General features: G+C 53.0%; 1 protein-coding gene across 2 annotated transcripts in view; it reads left to right on the top strand.

Annotated features, from left to right (window-relative positions):
- Positions 1-16,420, top strand: part of STX1A (syntaxin 1A) — a 69,671-nt gene that overhangs the window by 12,422 nt on the left and 40,829 nt on the right. For both annotated transcript variants that reach the window (XR_014949587.1, XM_085557583.1), the window contains exons 2-3: positions 3,653-3,730; positions 4,855-4,954. Coding sequence is in view for 1 of the 2 variants with exons in the window: in XM_085557583.1 (XP_085413709.1) it covers positions 3,653-3,730; positions 4,855-4,954 (178 nt within the window). In the remaining variant the exon portion in view is untranslated. The remainder of the gene's footprint in view (positions 1-3,652; positions 3,731-4,854; positions 4,955-16,420) is intronic.

Here is a 16,420-nt window from a genome sequence, read left to right as displayed (position 1 = left end):
TCCGTGTATTTGACCATCCTGTCGGTGCATGGTGAGGTGGCAGGAGCTGCAGGCAGGACATGTGTGGACATGTGTCCCTCCATCTGAGGGGGCTGCTGTGGATGTCCTTATCCCTGACATGGAGAGGCTTAGCAGGGTGGGGGAAGAAAGATGCCCTGACCTGGAAGCACACATCCAGAGTGGTGTTTGCATTGCAGGTGCATCTTCCATCACTTACAGTGTGTGTCCTCAGGATCTGTTGGCATTATCCAGGATCCTGGGGGGTGTAGGTGGTGGTCTGTGTTGTTATTTCCCATCCAGTGGGCTCTTGGTACTATCCACCGTGTGTGATGCTTCAAAGTTGTTGATGCTTAAAATCAAGCACAGCACCAACCTAGCAGGCATGTGTGGTATGTAAAGTGGAAAGGGAACATGGATAATATTTGTGTCTCTGTAGCAAAGATCTGCCCATGCATTCCTAGCTTTAGGACATGGTTCTTTGTGACCTCCTTGATGGTGAGCCCTCCTCCCATGTGCTGTGGGTGCTGGGGGAGTGCTGGGGATGCTCTGGGAGCAATGGAGCATGTGTGGGCATTGCTCTGGAAGCAGTTGTTGACCCCAAGTGGACCTGAGCTTACAGCCAGGCTTGGTGCTGGCTGAAGGAATGGCATTGGGGTTGGGACAGTGACAGCAGGCACTGTGCTCAGATGGTTTTGAGCAAGGCTGGAGCAGTGGTGACGAGGGACTGGGCTGTCTGGTGGCACTGGTGTGCAGGAAGGATTTAAAAGAGCCTGTGGCCAAATGCTGTCCTTGGCTGCAGGGAGGTGTGGGAGGTGCTGGATGTGGTCATGTATCCAGCTCTGCCCGAAGCCTGAGCTGTGCTCTGCCTCTCAGTGCTGGACTGTGACTGCTGAAGGGAATGGGAGAGGTGCTGTGGACCTGGTGTGAGTAGAATTTTGGAAGCAAAAAGCTTCAGGGAAGAAGCTGGCCCTGCCTGATGCAGAAGGCAGTGCCTGCTGCAGGGGCTGTACAGCCCCAGCTTGTCCCAGCACATAGGTGGCCAGTGGGACCAGGACAGTGATGTCCCCTGGGCTGGGCACTGCTGAGGCTTCTCAAATCATGGATCAGTTTTGGGGCCCCTCGAAAAGGAAGACATTGTGGGGCTGGAGCATGTCCAGAGAAGGGAACAGAGCTGGGAAAGGGTCTGGAGGACTAGGAGTGACTGAGGGAACTGGAGTGGCTCAGCCTGGAGAAGAGGAGGCTCAGGGGGAACCTTCTTAACTCTCTACAACTCCCTGACAGGAGGATGGAGCCAGGTGAGGGTCACTCTCTTTTCCCAAGTTATCAAGTGACAGGACAAGTGGAAATGGCTTCAAGTTGCTCCAGAGGAGATTTAGGTTGGATATTAGGCAAAATGTCTTCATGGAAGAGGTTGTCAAACCCAGGAAGGGGCTGTGCAGGGCAGTGGTGGAGTCACCATCACTGCAGGGATTTAAATGTACCAACCCATCCCCAGGCTGGCAGCTTTGGCCATGCCCCAGCCTTGCTGTGCCAGCAGCTCCTGGCCTGAGTGGTTGTACCACAAATGGGCACAATTTCAGACTTTAGGGCACAGTTTTCTGAGTGGTGGGTAAGAGCAGCACCATGCCTGCTCTTCCTTGTCAGGGTGAGATTTTCACCAGAATTGTGGGAGCTCTCTGTTCACAAAGGCTCTGGATAGCTGTGAATGGGATAACTGTGTGTGAGTGAGTTACCTGTTGTAGTAAGGTAGAAAAATTATAAAGAAAGGCTTATAAAATCGAGCCTTCTCTCCTAAAATCAGTGGCTGGCCTTGTCAGGCTAGCCCTTTGCAAGTTCCCATGTGAAAGCAATCCTGGTGTGAGCAGTTCATTAACATAACAATCTATTCCTGGGTGAAAGGCAACTTGCACCTGTATAAACCGTTTTTACACCATTAGATAGAAAAGTGAAAACTATCTCTCACAAACCACATTTCCTGCATGTACACACCAGGGATTTGAGTGACCCATCAATACAGGGTAACAACTCATTACTAACCAATAAAGTAGTTAACAAGAAAGCTCCTGACCAATTGGAGTCACACACCAGGTCTATAAAACGGTATTAAAAGGAGTTACGTGAATAAAGAGGGGGCTTTTTCCACCATGAAGAAAATGGAGTCCCACGTGATTTATTCTGTTAGTTACCCAAGCAAAAATTGCCACAAGTGGTGGCAAGGCTGAAAGCTGAGGTCTCCAGATGATACCACCCAAATCAGTCACTGTAGGGTGGAAAGACAATTTTAGGGGGTAGGACAGATATTTCATCTGGCTTATTTCAGTGTAAGAGGGCTCTCTCTGGAGACTGTAGTGGCTGCCTCTCTGCAGAGTGCAGAAGGACCATGGGGTGATGTGTAACTGTGCAAAAGCTGCAGTCATCACAAGATGAGCGGAGGCAGTCCTGTCTTAAATCTCCATTCCACTGGCTTCTTCTCTCTTGTAAAGATGGAGTAAGAGGAAACTTTTCCAACCTGTTAATTTTCCATTTCCCTCTGTCGTGTAACTGCTTTGGATAATAATCTTTTAAATGTCTCCTTATGTGCAGGACTGTAATTTTTCCTTCCCTTGAGAGCTTGCATCCCCCGCCTTGCTGGGACAGGAGGTGTTTTCATCTCTGGTGACAATGACACACATGCTTCTGCAGACAAGGACAACCCCTCATTTGCCTGCTGTGACTTTACTAGTTCTGCTGTATTATCTGTTTGCTCCCACCTTTCCTGCACTCTGCAGCACTCCTTTTGTTTTCCCATCGCAGCATCCCTTGTGTTTCCCTTGGCAGCATCTCTCGTGCTTTCCCGTGGCAGCATCCCTTCTTTTTACCATCATGGCATCCCTTATGTTTTCCTGACATTGCATTCCTCGTGTTTTCCCATTGCAGCATCTCTCATTCCCTAGTGCAGCTTTCCTCGTGTTTCCCACTGCAGCTTCCCTCATGCTTTCCCGTGGCAGCATTCCTTGTGTTTCCTGTGACAGCATCCCTCATGTTTCCCATTCCAGCATCCCTCGTGTTTTCCCATCACGGCATCGCCCATGCTTTCTCCTGTGGCAGCATTCCTTGTGTTTCCCATGGCAGCATCCCTCGTGTTTTCCCATCACAGCATCCCTCGAGCTTTCCCATGGCAGCATCCCTCGTGCTTTCCCAGTCCAACATCCCTTGTGTTTCCCATCCTGACATGCCTCATGCTTTCCCATTGCAGCATCCTGGTGTTTCCCGTGCTGGAATCTGTGGTGTTTCCAGTTCCTGCTCCTTGCAGAGCTGGTGTGTTCACACAGGCCTGAGGGTGCCCTGGAAGCTCCCACTCCTTGGATCCTTGGATGTGGGGTGTCTTTAGCTGTGTCCCATGCTCACTGTGGAGGTTGTGCCATGGGGCACTGGCTGCCATGGAGTTTTGGCCATCCCTCACTGCTGGATGTGTCTGTTCTCTGCTCTCTCAGAGTCCTGGGGCTTGGGGTGGCAGTGTCTGGGGTATTCCACACTCTGGCTAGTGTTTTCCCCAGCTCCTTGGGGCAACTGAGCACAGGAGAAGGGCAGAGTCCTCATAGGAGCTCCTGAAATAGGGCCATGAACTCTGCAGGAAGCCCTGGTTGATGCCTCTCTCTCTCTGTTGTTGCAGGCAAAGGACAGTGATGATGATGATGAAGTCACCGTCAGTGTGGACCGGGATCGTTTCATGGATGAGTTCTTTGAGCAGGTGAGAGGTTTGTTGCTCCAGTGTGGCTTTGAAGCTGGTTCAGACCTTTCTGCTGGCACCAGGACGGGCTGTGGATGGTCCAGGCTCCCTGCAGCCACTGGGGATGGGATGAAGGTCCTGCCCTGGCTGGTGCTGCTCAGCTGATGCTCAGGGTTGTGCTGAGTGCTGAACATCAGGAGCCTGGCTTCCCTGCAGACCTGAGGCTGTGCTGCCCTGTGGATGTTTCCCTGCTCCTCCAGAACCCAGCGAGGCTGTTGCCCAGGCACTGGGAGCAGGGAAGTCTCACACACAGCCCTCAGGCCTTTCCCCAGAGCACCTCTGCAGAGCAGCAATCTCTGCATGGGATTGATTTAATTTTGTGCCTCCCGTTCCCAAACAAGAGGTTGTCTTCTGGCATGTGGGTGGCTGTAAGATCTGCTTGCGGATTTTTAGCACACCCTTAGCATGGCATGTGTGTGGGGGGTGTTAAAATGGATCTGTGCAGGCAATGCAGTGGGAACTGGGATAAATCTGATGTGCAGGTGGAGGAAGATGAGCAAAGGAGTGGTGTGAGCCGAAGGAGAAGACTGAGTTAGAGGGTGAGGAGCCTGGCAGGTGGAGAACACAGGAGAGGTTTCCCCTCTTGGGCGATGCTGGTGTCTTCCTGTAGCACAGAAGTGCAGGGAAAATGCCAGCATGGATCTTTTGGAAAATGTGGCCTCCCTGGAATGGGGGGTGAGGATCAAATTGGGTGTTTCTGGGGCTTTTTATAGAGCAAGGAGCTGTGGGGAACTGAGCCACTACCAGCCTGGTTTATGCAGTCTCAGCAGTGCTCTGCCAGTGGCACACAGTCTGGGAATCAATCTGATGCTGATTTATATAAATCCCAGGAGTTTCTCAGTGTATCACAAAGAACACAGGACCTGCAGTGTGTATTACACTGCTGTGACTCAGAGCTGGCTGGTGGGATGGAGAAGGTGTGATTCCACAGCGGTGCTGTATTTCCAAGCTGGAAAATATTTATCCAGGAGGATGTTTGCTGTGGTTCAGACATGTCATGGTTGCTTTGGAATAGGGTAGAATAATCCCTTCACTTTCCAAAAACCCAGGTCTGTCACAGACACCTGTCTTGTCTCACTTCACAGGTGGAAGAAATTCGAGGCTTCATTGATAAAATTTCAGAGAATGTGGAAGAAGTGAAAAGGAAGCACAGCGCCATTCTGGCTTCCCCCAACCCTGATGAAAGTGAGTGAGCCGTGAGCTCTGTGTGTCCTGTGGGCACGGGATGGGGTGGCTGGGGTGGCACAATCCCTGAGTCTGCAGGTGGCCACAGCTTGTTGGTGAGGGGTGGGAACCCAGGGCAAGGGGAATACCCCCCTGTCTGCCCTGGGGTGCTCTTACTCCCAGGAAAACCCTGACTTTGACCCTCATTCATGGAGAAAACTTCCAAAGTCTCAAGGTAAACTAGAGACCACAAAAGTGTGAAATAGATTGTAGATAGTAGTGTAGTGTGTCACATGGGTGAGAAATTTAGGTTTTAGGATTTTTAATCTGTTATAGATGGGTTCAAGATGGAGGATATAGGGTGTTTTCTTGAGTTCCTCCTCTCTTCTTCTTCCTCTTCTTGGGTTTAGGTGATATCTGGTAACTGGGTAGAAAAATCTGCATTGTGGGTTTTTAGGGGTCAGTTATTGGGTTAGAAAGGAAAATAATTTAGGTATCACTTCTTAATTGAGTAGTTTAGTTTTTGATTAGATGTAAAAAGACCTCTCAGCACGAGGTTGTTGGCCATTTTTGTGCTGTTTTCATGCTTGCAAGGTCTGGGCGCAGACAGTGTGCTGAAGTTTTGATAAGATAACAATAAACAGAAGCTGAAGGCCAAAAAAGTCCAATGTGTGTCTGCTTTTCCTGACACAGAACTGCTCAAGGAGGGTCTCCCCTGCCAGGGGAGCCCCCAGGGAGTTGCCCAACTTGGGGCCCACAAACTCACAGTGAGGGAGGGCTCGGACTGGCCTGGTGGCTGGTGTCTTTGAGACCTGGAGAGGTGGTGAGAGTCCAGTGAGGGGGATTTCTGAAAGGCAGTGTGGAGGCTGGGAAGAGCAAGTGGCTGGTTTTGTGCTGGTTGGCTGTTGTCTTGCCCTGGGCTGCCTAGAAAAGTCCATGGATAAGACAGAACAGACCGAGTGTCACCTACTTGGGCCCAGAAATGTTACAGCTGCTCTTTGAGCCAGAGGTGGGCATTTGGTACCTTGCATCTCTGTCCTGGGGACAATTTGTTGCTGGCTGGTCAAAGAATCTATCCCTTCCAGACCTCTTTCTTCACCTGCCTTTTCTTTCAAAGAGGTTTGCTTCCAGGAGCTGGAGTTGGGGATTCGAGCACCCAAAGGGTGGCAGCATTTGGGTGTCTGGGGGATGTGGCAGAGTTAAAACTGTGAATGCTGTGGTCCCCTGTTCCCAGGGGAGCCCGAGGGGCTGTGGGGGTGGTGAGGTCTGCAGAGGCTTTGCTGTGGAGCAGGTGGGTCTGAGGCTGAGCTGTGTGGGGAGAGCAGGGCTGAGCTCTGCAGGGTGGGGCTGGAGCCTGCCCAGGCTCACCTGCGGAGGGGCAGCCCTGGAGCAGCTCTGCTGCCCCCAGCTTCAGGTGACATTGAGCTCTGGTGGCTTTCCCTTGTCACAGGGGTGTTGGATGCTGCAGTCTGACCCTGCAGGATGGCTCCAGGCCACTGACAGCCCTCATTTTGGCAAAGGTGCTGCTTCCACGGGCTGAGCACTGCTTGTGCTCCCAGTGTTTAGAGGCTGGAAAGCTGAGACCAGGTCTCTCTCTGCTCATCTACCCTCTTCCCATCCATTTCTCATTTTCCCATTCCAAGTCTGCTGGTGGAATTGTGCCTGGAGGTCCCAGGAGGGTGTCCACACACACATTGCCCTGTGTCCAGCCCTATGTCAAATCAGTTGATTTTGTAATTGTTTGAAAGAAATGGCCTTTCCTAAATTGTCTCAAGCTCCCCTCTCCTGGCAGCTGCTCCTCAGCTAAAATTTCCTTGGCCAAGCCTGGAAGTGAGAGATTTTCTTGAGGGAGTTCACATCTCTCAGGCTGTTGCTCAATCCTCCAGGCTCTTGTGCTTTCACTGTAAGATGTTGCAGTGTTCCTGTTTGGGGGTGTTCAGAGAAGAGCTGCTGTGCTCCTGGCTGCTGCAGTGCCATGGGGTCCACTTGGGTCTGCAAAGGGCACTCATGGCCTGAAAGCATAATAATCTGTTTAAAAGTCTGAGATATGCAGTGAACAAGATGTGGTGGCATTCCCGTGACTTCCAGAAGCACCCAGGACATTGGAAGTGCTTCTGGTTTTGTTTTACGGTGTTACTTTGCCTTGGTATTGTAGAGAATTTAGTTTGTCACATCAAGAACTGTTTGGGCAGGGAGAGGAGCCACACATTAATCTGAAATCAGTGATTTGTAGCATTGTGGTGTGTTCAGGGGTGTGGTGGGGCTCAGTGATGGACAGACTCAGAATCACAGAGTGCTTTGGCTTGGCAGGGACCTTCAAAGATCATCCAATTCCACATCCGTGCCATGGGCAGGAACCCCTTAAATCTACACCAGAAAACCACTTGCTCCAAGCCCTGTCCAATGTGCCCTTGAACTCTTCCAGGGATGGGGCAGCCACAACGTCTCTGGGCAACCTTTGTCAGCCCCTCATCACCCTCACAGTCTGACATTTCTTCCCCATGTCCAATCTGACCCCACTGCCCCTTGTCCCAGCCCTTGGACCATTTTTGTGGCCACCTCTGAACCTTCTCTGCCAGGTTGTTTGTGCTGGCAGCCTCACCCCCACCCTCCTGTGTTCATGAACCCACAGAGAATCTGCCCATTAATGCAAATTTGTAACCCAGGGCTGTGAATTTATTAAGATTAATTTGGAAATTCAGAAACAAGTTCCCATGAAGCATGGCAGGGGGATGGAGCCAAAGGACACTAAAATGTAGATTGTGAGAGGCTAATTTTGGGATGTGCTGGGGTTTGCTGTTTGACAGGGCGAGGAGTGACACCTGGGATGGCCATCAGGGCAAGATGTTGCTCCCTGCAGGGATTTGGGATGCTGCTCATCCACTCTGGAACAGCACCTTGCTTATTTCTTAGTGATCTCCAAGTACTTTAGCACCATGTGGAACCCTCACTGCAGGATGAGGGGAAGTGTTCCTGCAGGAAATAAGAGAATGTCACGGACTTCTCATCCTTGTCTGGAGGCACATGTGCTGTGCAGCTTGGTTTGGTGTGGGTGTAGCTTCTCCGTCAGAGATACTAATTCCTTAAACACCACCAGCAAGTCCCTCCTGGAGCTGGAGGACTTTGGAGTGGGGCCTTAGACTGGAACAAAGCTGGCTGGTAGTGTGGGAAGTGGATGGGCAGTGGTTGGCATTGCTGTTGGAATACTGAGTGGAGGGATGGATGGAGAGGTGTGTAGTGGCTGCTGGTGAATAGCTGCTTTCTCAGGGTCACTAATAGAAGAGAGAGACTCCATGGGCACAGTCCCACTGGAATCTGCTTTTTAAGTGGCTGTGCTTAGGCAGATGCAGTCCCCTGGTGTTCTTTGTTTGCAGGAGAAGGTGAGGTCCAGTGTCTGTGTGAGAGCTGGATTTGCTGACCCGCCTGGTGTGCAGGATCCGTGTCTCATGGAAGGGTTCATCCCTCCCTTCCTGCTGATCCCTCTTCTGGCTGCACAGACTGTGTTTGGATCTGGCTTGCCACTGCTGCCTGGGCTTATTTTGGAGCCCAGTGGGTGGGGAGCTGGCTGGCTTTGCCTCTGAGACAGTGAGGTGACAGCCCGTGGCCCCGGCAGGCTGGGATCTGGCTGCAGGGCACCAGGAAGGTCTCCCCACCCCGTGGGCAGTGTCGTGGTGGGACTGGGGTGGGCTTGGAAAAGCTGAGGGGCTGGGTTCCTCCTTGGGTTGGAGCCATAGTTGTGCCACTCCAGATTTGAGTCACAGCTCCTGTAAACCCGTTCCTAAAATCCTTCCCAGTGAGTGCTGCGGCTGCTGCTGCTCCTGGCGCTGCGATCAGCTCCTGCTTGGTCCATGGTGCAGGCCACATCCCAGAGGAGGTGGCTTTGGGTGACATTCCAGCCAGCAAGCAAGGAAATCCCATTTGCTGTTTTCCTGGAGTGCTCAGGAGGGGTTCTGTGCCGTTCTCTCCTCTGAGCACTGCATCCCTCCAGTGGCTGTGCTCTGTGGTTCTTCAGCGTTACGTAATGCAGCTGTTTGCTCCATGAATTGCCTCTGGGAACAGAAATCTTCAGATCCCAAGTTGTGTCTCTCAGCCTGTCAGCTCAGCCCATCTCTGCAGGCTTCGGGAGACCCAGTAAATATTTCAGACCTGGGAGCAGGTCCATTACAGCTGCACCAGGAAGGAAGGGCAGGTTCACTCCCATGGCTGCTTGACTTCCAGCTTTGTTTTAGCTGTGCAGGCTCAGGGTGGTGGTGTTCAACACCAGGGCACAGGTGGCTTTGTTCAGTCTTTCTGGCTGCTGGGAGTTCCTTGGAGAGTGGCCCCTATTATTCCTAGCAGACTATTTTCTGGTGGAGACATGTCAGGTAAGCAAGGAGACAAGCTGTAGCTGCTCATTGCTGTCTGATGCTGTTGAGGTAGCACTGGCCTGTGTAAAAAAACAATTTGGAGCAGTCTGGGTGCTGAGGTGCTGGCTGGGACCCCTCTGAGTTGGCTCTGTGCTCTCCTGTAAGTACAACCTTACCTCTCAGCAGGTGCTTTGGGAGAGTGTCTCAGCAGGAAGCTGAGTGTGCTCCAAGGAGCTGCTGCTCTGCTGCTGCTGGAAGAACAAGACTGGGACTGCTTCCTGCTGGAGCTGCCCCCCTCAGACATGGCTTTCTGTGCCCTCTCAGCTCCACTCACCACCATGCAGTGGTTTTTGGGGCTACTTTCCCCTGGTGCCAGGTCCCACCAGGTCAAGGAGGAGGTTTTCTTGAAGACCAGAAGTTGCAGCAGTGCTGCGTTAGAGGCTGCAGGCTCAGGGCTGTGATGCTCCTTTGGGAGGAGCAGTGGAGAGGTGAAGGTGACTTTGTTCTCCTGTCTTCTCTTTGCTCCTTCACCCTCTCCCAGCTTCCCTCGGGTGGGAAATCAGAGACAGCCCAGACTTCATCAGACTTTGAAGATGAAGCAAGTGTAGCCCCAGCAGAGCAAGGAATCTGGGTAAAGGTGTCTGGGCATGTCCTGGACACAGAAGGCAAAAGCAACGTATCCCCCCTGTCCATCTTGTGCTGTCACCCTTCATCTGCAGCCTTAGTGGAGCTGGGAGCTACCCCAGCCCAGTCTGGCATGAAGCAGGGACATATTCACAGAGTAGCTTGGACTGGAAGGGACCTTAAAGCTCTTCTCATTCCAACCCCCTGCTGTGGGCAGGGACACCTTCCACTAGACCAGGTTGCTCCAGGCCTGGTCCAGTCTGGCCTTAAACACTTCCAGGGATGGGGAAACCACAGCTTCTCTGGGCACCCTGTGCCAGCCCCTCTTAATCTGACATTTTCCCTCATGTCCAATCTGATTCCACCCTCAGTTCAACACCATTGTCCTGTGCTGGGACCCCAGAGCTGGAGGCAGCTCCAGAGGGGTCTCAGGAGAGCAGAGCAGAGGGGGAACATCCCCTCCCTCCCTCGCTGCCCGCAGTGCTGAGGATAAGCCCAAGAGTTGTCTTTCTGTGCTGCCAATGCCCATGGCTAGGTCAAGTCCTGTTTGTGACTCCCCAGAATCCTCCAGTCCTTCTCTGCAGGGTGTTCTCCATCCATCCCTTCATCTCTCCATCCTCCCCCCAGTCTGTGCTGGTACTGAGGATTACCCTGACCCAAATACAGGACTTTGCCCTTGGCCTAGTTGGATGTCAGCATGTGGAGTGGCTTTGATGGACATAAAATTGTGAGTGGCCTGTGGAGGCTGGATGATCCTGGTTGCTTCCTGGAGTGGGACTGAGGCTGGAGGACACAGCACTGCCGCTGGTGGATGCCATGGTCCTCACCAGCAGCCTCAGCAGGGGGGGAAGGGCATGGTGTGGCAGCAGAGCCACAGCAGAGCAGGCACTCAAGGGACAGCAAGAACAGGTTCCATCTGCCCCTGTGGCTCTCAGCATCCTGCCTCTTTGCTTCTGCTTCTCCCTCCTCCAGGCAGGTCCCTAAGGGAGTGTGTTCTCAGCCCCTTTTCACCCACGGTCAGTGCAGCTGTGGCTGCCCCTTACACCAAACCCGTGTGTGATGTAGAAACTGGAGGGGTGTTTGGTGTTCCTCTGGCCACTGGGGGGGTCCAGGATCTCCTGAAGTGTCTCAAAGACCTCACTTGGCCTGACTATCCCTAGCAGCATGGTGCTAATGCTACCCATGGCCCTTAGGGCAATGCCACGCTGTGCTTGGGTTGCCTCAGGTGGCTTTGTCCTGTCCTTGTGTCACACAGATACTTTTGTCCCCCTTGCAGACATTGCTCTAGCTCCATCTTGGAGGAGTTTTGTTTCTCCTGCCAGTAGTCCTTGTTGAAGGGCCACTCTAGGACATACCCTCCAATGGTCTTCTCATTTCCAGCCTGAGTCTGTGATCGATTTACGTACCACCTTCAGCCCAGGAACAAATCTGTTCTGCTTAAAGAACTCTTTGCCCTTCTGGCTTCACCCTGGCAAGCTCGCTGCAGCAGCTCAGGTGTTTTGTGTAGGCTTTGCACAACCCCAGCCTTCCCAGCACCTGCCCCAGCTCTGCTTTTACAGAGGTGGGGTAGCCCAGGGTGTGAGGACTCCAGGATTTTTGACCTGGTCAGCTTTTCTTGAGCTTTTCAGGCTGGGTTTGCCCTTCAGTTTCTCTGTGGAAGTTGGGATCTGTCTGTGTGGGATGGGCTGGGGTTTCCTGGGTTTGGGTGGTGGGTAGTGTGTGTTTGAAGGGCGTGGACAGAGTGAGGTCCTGGTGACTCGGCCATGTGGGCACAGCTGTCCAGGGGTGATCAGTCCAGCCCTCCCTGTGATCTCTGGGAACAAACTGGCAAAATGCCACCCTTCAGTCCTAAACCAGCCCAGTTCCTCCTGGCACTGGTCCCGTGGGTGCCATGGGGTGCCAGGCAGAACAGGGATGAGCACGATCGTGGGTATGCTCAGGCTGCAGTGCCAGGGATGCCTTGGCTGTGAGTTTAGGGGTGCTCAGGCCATGGGGGTGGGGATGCTCATGCCATGGGTGCCAGGGATGCTCAGGTCATGGAAGCAGGAACGCTCATAGTGTTCCTCACCTTCCCTTTGCCACCACCTGCCTGAGGCTCCCACAGCCACGTTGTGCCCAGCGTGGTGGCACCCACTGCCAGCCCTTGGGTGCTGCCCACAGGAACTGGACACATAGACTGTTGGAAAAATCCCAGCTTTGTAGAGGTGGGGCAACTGAGAGAGGTGTTCTAAAAGATTTTATTCCATTATCAGTCCTGTTGAAGGGTGAGACATAGGAGATGTAGAACTCAACACCACTCTATCAGAAGCCAACCTATTTCCTGGTTACAATATCCTTTAAATGTTTTTCAGCCTATTGGCTTTTGCCACACAATGCTGCTAATACTTTTAACACCAATCACCTATATTTTTATCCCATGAGGTCTTGCTACAGTGCATCTTTCACAGTTCTAATTCTCGAAAATATCTGGTCTTTTTGCAAGGCCATAGTTTGAAAATTGTTTCTAGTTCAATCTCTCTCTCAACAGTGTCATCTCTGTGGCCTTCCTAAGTCAGCACTCTCAGTTGCCCCATCTCTGTAAAGCTGGGATTTTTCCAACAATGGACTTCCTGTGCATCCCAATCCTGCAGTGAGGCTACCTGGGACCTCTCTGTCCTCTCTTCCTGTGCCCCTGTGGCTTTTTCTTTTGTTTCCCCTTAATGTGCTGTCCCAGGTGATACTCCATTTTCCCATGCAGTTCTCCTGCTCCATGATCATCAATATCCATGATCACCAGCACCCATTGTCTGCTCCATCCCCCGAGCAGTGCTGGGTGCTCCACCACACTGAGTGCAATTAATATCAATTAACTGGAGTCTGATTCATGGCAACAAGTTAAAAAAGACTCAAAATCAGCTGTTCTGTAATTATTTTAGGTTTCATTTAGCCCAGAGGATTAGTGGCACTCCTCAAACCTGTGGTATTGCTGCTGCTGGAAGACTTTATCTGCTTTGGGCAGCACTCCCTGTTGCAGCCCAGAGCCTGTTGTGCAAGGGGCAGTGAGGCAGTGACCATGGAGCAGGAGCCCATCCTCCCTGCCTGAGGTGCTGCTGCTCCCATGTCAGTGCAGGAGGGGCCTGTGGCTCCTTGGCTCTGCGTGGCTGGCAGCAGTGTCACCCAGGACAGAGCCTCAGTGCATGGAGTGGGAGGCAAGGAGCCCTGGAGGTGAGGGGACACGAGGCCATCACTGCCCTGAGCCTGTGGCACCCTTGTCTCTCTCTGCTGGTTCATCCTGTGTGTGTGAATTTGGTCCCACTCCCGTTTGGTTTCCAGCCTTGGCTGGTCCTTGAGCCCTGGCTGGGATCCATGTGGCTGGATGGGTGAGCCAAGGTGGCTGCACAGAGTCTCTTGGCCCTCTCCCAGCCTGACTCTTTTCATCCAGGGAGGTTAGAAAGAGGGAGGAAGGAGATAAAGGAGCCAAAATGTGAGGGGATATGGCAGCGCAGTGCCCCTTGCTGTCTGGGCTGGCAGAGCTCAGCTCCAGTCCAGGGCTCTCCCAGCCATCACTGGATGTGGGCTGCCTGTGGCACATGATGTCCTCAGGCTCTCCTTGCCCCTTCCTGCTGGATTTGGGTGGTTCCAGCTGGGCCCTGCATACCAAGGGGAGAAAAAGAGCCAGAGACCCCTCTGTAGCAGCCAGGAGCCTGCTCTGGTGGGCAGAGCTGGGCTGTGGCCTTGTCCCCAGCACTGGTGGCATCGGTGGCACAGCTCGGGTCTCACAGACACTGGTCTGTGTTTGAGTTTCTCTCATCTTCTGGCAGCCAGGATCCACTCATCCCCTCCCCATCTCTTCAGTCCTCCTCCTGGCATGGACATGACTGGGATTCCTCATGCTTTTGGCTCTCAGGTTTGGCATTGTCAGGGTGGGGGGAGGTGTGAAGAACAGAAATATCTGGCTTCTCTGGAAAGCGCTGGGAGAAGGAAACAGCAGGACCAGCAGTGGCATCCACCAGGTGAGGAGGCCAGCCCTGCCCTGTGCAGCTGTGTCACCACAGCTGGCACAGCACTGACACCCCTGGGAGCCACATCTCCACTGGATGGGCCACATCACCCAGCCATGAGGCTTCCCGGGGGCTGCCTGTGTGGGCAGAGAGGGGCAGGGACCCCAAAGTGGGGAGGGAGCTCTGCAGCAAACCCCCTCCAGCCCCAGCAGTGTTCCTTTTGCAGCTGGAGCTCTGCCTTTCCTGCTGAGTTGTCTTGGTGCTGCGCTGGGGATAATCCCTTATCTGCAGAAATGGGTTTAGGAGGGTTGAGCTGGGCAAACCCTAAATCCTTTTACTCTTTCCTGAGATTATTCTGACGTGTGGAGCACTGGTGCTTTCTAGGCATGCTGAGAGCAGAAGCAGCAGGATCTGGGCAGCAGCGCAGGCAGGAGGAGGAGGGTGGCCAGAAGTTCTGGGATCTCTGGGACCTCAGCATCACCCATGGAGATCCCACTGTGGATGCACCAAGAGCTTCTGCTATGGGCACATTCCAAGAACTGACTCTACAAACCTACAACTAAATTATTGAGAGGGGAAAGAGTCAGGGATAGTGAGTAGAAAACTGCTGGGAGTAGCTTGAGGAGGAATTATTGGTGAAAATCCATTTGGATTAGGAAAGGCAGTGTCTGTCTGTCCCCCATGGTCACTACTCACATGTGGCAAGGAGGTGTGTGTGGCTGTGCTTTAGGTGGGAAGAGAGGGAGAAGAAGTCAATTAAGAATGGAGAGTTCAGGCAAGCAGTCTGAGGAAGTGTAGCCAGAGCAGGAAATCTGAGTGCTGAAGGAGCTTGGGGGCTCTCACAGTGGGTATGCAGGAGCACAGAGGTGGATTGGGTCTGGTGGAGGGGTGGGACATTGCTGGGTGGGTGCAGGGACACCTGTGCCTGGGCTGGTGAGAGGGGTGGCCACGTGCCAAGGAGGGTAGACCATGGCTGCAGCGTGGGAATCCTCATGTTGTACAGGGCTGGAGCCTGCCAGAAATGGCTCCTCTTACCCCTTGAGCTGTGTGATGTCTGGGAATGAGGGTTCTCTGGGTTGGTGCTGGAGTCCTCTGGTGTGGAAGCTGCAGGTGCTGCAGTCAGTTTGGCTGTCCACGGTCTGCCAGCATCAACTGATGAGACATTGAGGATAAACTGGAAGAGGAATTGAGGGGTGGACAGCCAGGATACCTACTGGGACACTGGACAGCTGCTGGGAGAACAGGTTGGATGGTGATGTGACCAGCTCCAAGGCACTCCTGGAGCCCTGACAATCCTGGGCAGCAGCCAAGTGAGCCCAGCTGGAGAGTGGGTCTGACATCAGGGTGGAAATGGGTGCCTGTCCCATCCCTGACTGACCAGTGCAGAGCAGATCTCCTCACAAAACCAGCCCGGGGACGAGTGACCAAGTGTCTGAGGGGTCAGGCTGGGAATTGGCAGGAGCTGGAGAAATGAGCTGTTCTGCCCCAGCCCAGGGCAAACCTGGTACTGTGCACATCTGCCCTGCTGCCCCCTGCCCTCCCTACCACTCTGAGCTGACTGGTTCCTTCAGGAGTGGGGCTACAGCTGCTTCAAGCTCAAAGCAAACCAGTAGTGCTTCTGGAGTGTTTCTGGAGTGTTCCTGAGATGCATGGGACCTTGTTCCTGCTGAATAGTGACAAAACAAAGACACCTGCAAGGACACCTGCAATAGAATGTTTACTCCAGTGGTGCTGGCCCATGGCATGGCTGTGGCACTGTGCAGCATGTGGTTCTGCATCCAGTGTTCTACCCAGTGCTGAAAACAGCTCTCAGCCTGCAGGAAAAGAGGCTCAGGAAGGACCTTCTTGCTCTCTAAAATCCCTGAAAGGATGTAGCAAGATGGGAGAAAATTTATCCACAGAAATTGTGGTCAGGCAATGGAATGGCTGTGAAGGGCAATGTTGGAGTCACCATCCCTGGAGGGATTTAACAGATGTGTGGATATGGCTCTTGGGGATATGGTTAGTGGTGGCAGTGCTGGGTTAACTCCATGATCTTGGAGGATTGCTCCAACCTAAATGATTCCAGGATGATCCTGTTCCTTTTTAGAGACAGTTCACACAGTGCTGCTGTGTGTGTGACAAAATCACTGCAGCAATCAAGTATTTGACTGTCTTTTAAAATCCTTTCAGCGCTTGTTTTAGGAGAAAACATTCAGACAGCAAATATCTCCCATTTCCCCTTGAGCTCCCCCCAAAATCCCTGTACTTTATAGCCTCTCAGCACCACCCACATTCTGCATGAGGCTCCAGCCCACTCTCTCAGGGTCTCTGCCCGCTGCCCCTCCTGTGCCCGTGGTGATCCGAGGGTGCCACCAGCTGCCAGGCTGCCGTGGCGTGTGGGTGCAGCACCAGCTGCACACAGGGGTGGGAAATAACCATTCCCTGCATCCCAGAAGATGATTAATCACCGTGGGGGCACTGCTGCCCATTTGCTGTTCCTGGAAACCCGCAGAGAGCTGGTTGGAAGGGCTCTGCCTCCTGGAAGTGCCTGGGAG

The sequence above is a fragment of the Lonchura striata genome, chromosome 19, assembly GCF_050655825.1.
Source record: "Lonchura striata isolate lonStrDom1 chromosome 19, ASM5065582v1, whole genome shotgun sequence".
NCBI lineage: Eukaryota > Metazoa > Chordata > Aves > Passeriformes > Estrildidae > Lonchura > Lonchura striata.
This window is presented reverse-complemented; position numbering and strand designations above follow the sequence as displayed.